Source organism: Leptopilina heterotoma, unplaced genomic scaffold (assembly GCF_015476425.1).
Source record: "Leptopilina heterotoma isolate Lh14 unplaced genomic scaffold, ASM1547642v1 Lhet_163, whole genome shotgun sequence".
NCBI lineage: Eukaryota > Metazoa > Arthropoda > Insecta > Hymenoptera > Figitidae > Leptopilina > Leptopilina heterotoma.
This window is the reverse complement of record NW_025110879.1, coordinates 2,287,905-2,290,114: the sequence shown is the minus strand read 5'-3', so window position 1 is coordinate 2,290,114 and position 2,210 is coordinate 2,287,905. Positions and strand designations below refer to the sequence as shown.

At 37.9% G+C, this 2,210-nt stretch overlaps 1 protein-coding gene across 1 annotated transcript; it reads right to left on the bottom strand.

Annotated features, from left to right (window-relative positions):
* LOC122499033 lies at window positions 1-2,210 on the bottom strand. The gene is made up of 3 exons (XM_043607079.1): window positions 1,480-2,210; window positions 775-930; window positions 1-695 (listed from the first exon to the last, which is right to left on the bottom strand). Exons 1-3 carry the CDS (start codon window positions 2,188-2,190, stop codon window positions 603-605), a joined length of 960 nt encoding a protein of 319 aa, XP_043463014.1. The 5' UTR covers window positions 2,191-2,210; the 3' UTR covers window positions 1-602.

The following is a 2,210-nucleotide window of genomic DNA, read 5'->3' as shown; positions in this document are numbered from 1 at the left end:
AAAGAGTAGTGCTGGGAGAGGAATGTGGTCGCCTCATCTCTGCAGGGTTGGACCCTGCAAATCTCTCCCAAGACTATGTCATTTTTAAAGGCTTCTTTATTATCTCCAATTCATAACAATTACATAACAAGCTTAAAAGTATAATTTCCATGCGCCACACAATTTCACTCTGCATTAATCTCCAACATTGTACGTGTAATATACAGTATAATAAAATGTTCCAACCCACAAACACCACACTTTGTGCACAATTTTCGGTGAATGTGAGGCAACAATTAACGAGTCTTAATTATATCTACAATAATCTTATGTAAACGAAAAGTTTGATAAAAGAAATACTTTTCGCTTAAAGCGGCCCTGGAAGTCCTACACTGGCACTCACTCCTCTAGTCCTGCCAAAACGATTTATCTTAAGAAACAGCGCCACAAAATAATTAATTGCTGTTTTGGCTTTAAGCGAATTTATAAATTACTAATACATATCGGTGTGAACGCCCGTAGCGATGTGTCAGTAGAGAAGGGTCGTATTTTAAATATTGAATGAATTAAAAATTCATTTTAAATGAGCCCGAATCATCTGCGGCATCCACACATTACGAAATTTACAACAAATTTTGCAATGCCAAAAATTCTCCAAGATTTCCTATAATCTTTAGAGAGAAAAATATGCCGTACGAGAGCAGGCACAAGCACACCTGTGAGAGAAAAGTCAAATCGTCAATTCTCCTATATATATACTCGTTCGTTTATAAAGAGTAAAGGTTTTCCAATTACCATAATTAACAAGCTATTGTTCAATGTGAAGTGTCCGTACAGCTTGCATGACAATCTTTGCAATTTCACGCCCTTGAAACCAGAAGGTGACTCCATCAAGAAGAGCGGTGTAGTTTTCAATTTAGCTTCTTCGGACATTATTCCTCTTTTGCAACTCTGAAAAATTCGGTCCCTCTATTAGTTATTTATAAACTCGTCTTTTGCCTTAATTCTAGCGTCAGGCCCCGAAGAAATTTTCTCAAAAATATTACCTTAAATCTATACTTATTATATAATGTGAACGACTTGAAATTAGGAGTTACTTATTGTATTTAGGACCACCCATCTAATGGGTTCGCCGCTCCTGAGTACAACCGGTTTGTCGACAGCCGAGTTCTAATGGTGTGTTCTGGACAATAATCGACAGTGCACATCATTATACCTCGACGTCAAACTTGTTGCTTGGTATATCTTGAAAATAGTGAGAATTCATTGAGATAGCGCGGTCACCAAGTACTAACACCTCGACGATCGCAAGCCACGGAGGCTCACTACCCAGCTATATTGGTTCGTTCCCTCTATTAATTCATTATTATCTTACAATTGAAATAATAATGTCTCAGTCTTTTGCATCTAATTTTTTACTGCAAAAACAAGTGTCTTCGTCTAACAATAAGTGTGAACATTTATTTAATAGTTAATAGTTTATTTAATAGTTAATCTTACCTCATTCACTATGGAGTCGCAAAGTTTGCAAATGATCATAATCTCGTAGATTGCTTGAACGACGAGCAAAATTTCCCGCAATGGTAGAAAATTGTATTCCAAGTATCTCCCCGGAGCAAAATAACTGTAGACGTAATACAAACTGCCAAGAGTTGCCGCAGTCATCGAAATCATCTCGAAGAATAAATACGACTCATAAACATCAATCAGCTGATTCCAAGCTTTTGTTATGGTACAGTGGCGCCACACCGCCACTTTCAAACCCCAAATTCTGTGCGCGAGAGAAAGATGCGAATTCCTCAATCGCTTGTACTGCTTGTTCGTCTCCCTCAATTGAAGATAAATGATGAGTGTAAAAGTGCAAAAGGACGAATGCATAACCACCAGTCCTACACGATTAATAATCTGAAAAATTTCTCCAATTCGAATTTCCGGATTACCATTTAAATCTACTGCATAAATCACGCAGACAATAATTGGAAACCACGCGTTCACAAACATTAGTCCTCTGTAGAGCGAGTTGTTCCGATCATTTTTCCTCCTCTTGATTTCGCGGATGTTCTTCTCCAACTTGATGATGTCCGAAATTAAATGCTGCACTGCATTCGGTCGGAAAATTCCACGGAAGCAGGTGCACAAAATTTTCATTAAATTCGACCAGTGGAAAATGAATGTGACTAGTTTGCAAACTAAGCCATTTGTACTTCCCATGTACGCGGGGAATTCAAACA

Excerpts from the sequence above, each read along its gene's own strand:
- LOC122499033 (XM_043607079.1), bottom strand. The coding sequence starts at position 2,190 with ATGGGAAGTACAAATGGCTTAGTTTGCAAACTAGTCACATTCATTTTC. Across the intron at positions 931-1,479 it reads GCGACTCCATAGTGAATGAG|AGTTGCAAAAGAGGAATAAT; the intron begins GTAAGATTAACT and ends CGAATTTTTCAG. Across the intron at positions 696-774 it reads ACAATAGCTTGTTAATTATG|GTGTGCTTGTGCCTGCTCTC; the intron begins GTAATTGGAAAA and ends TTTCTCTCACAG.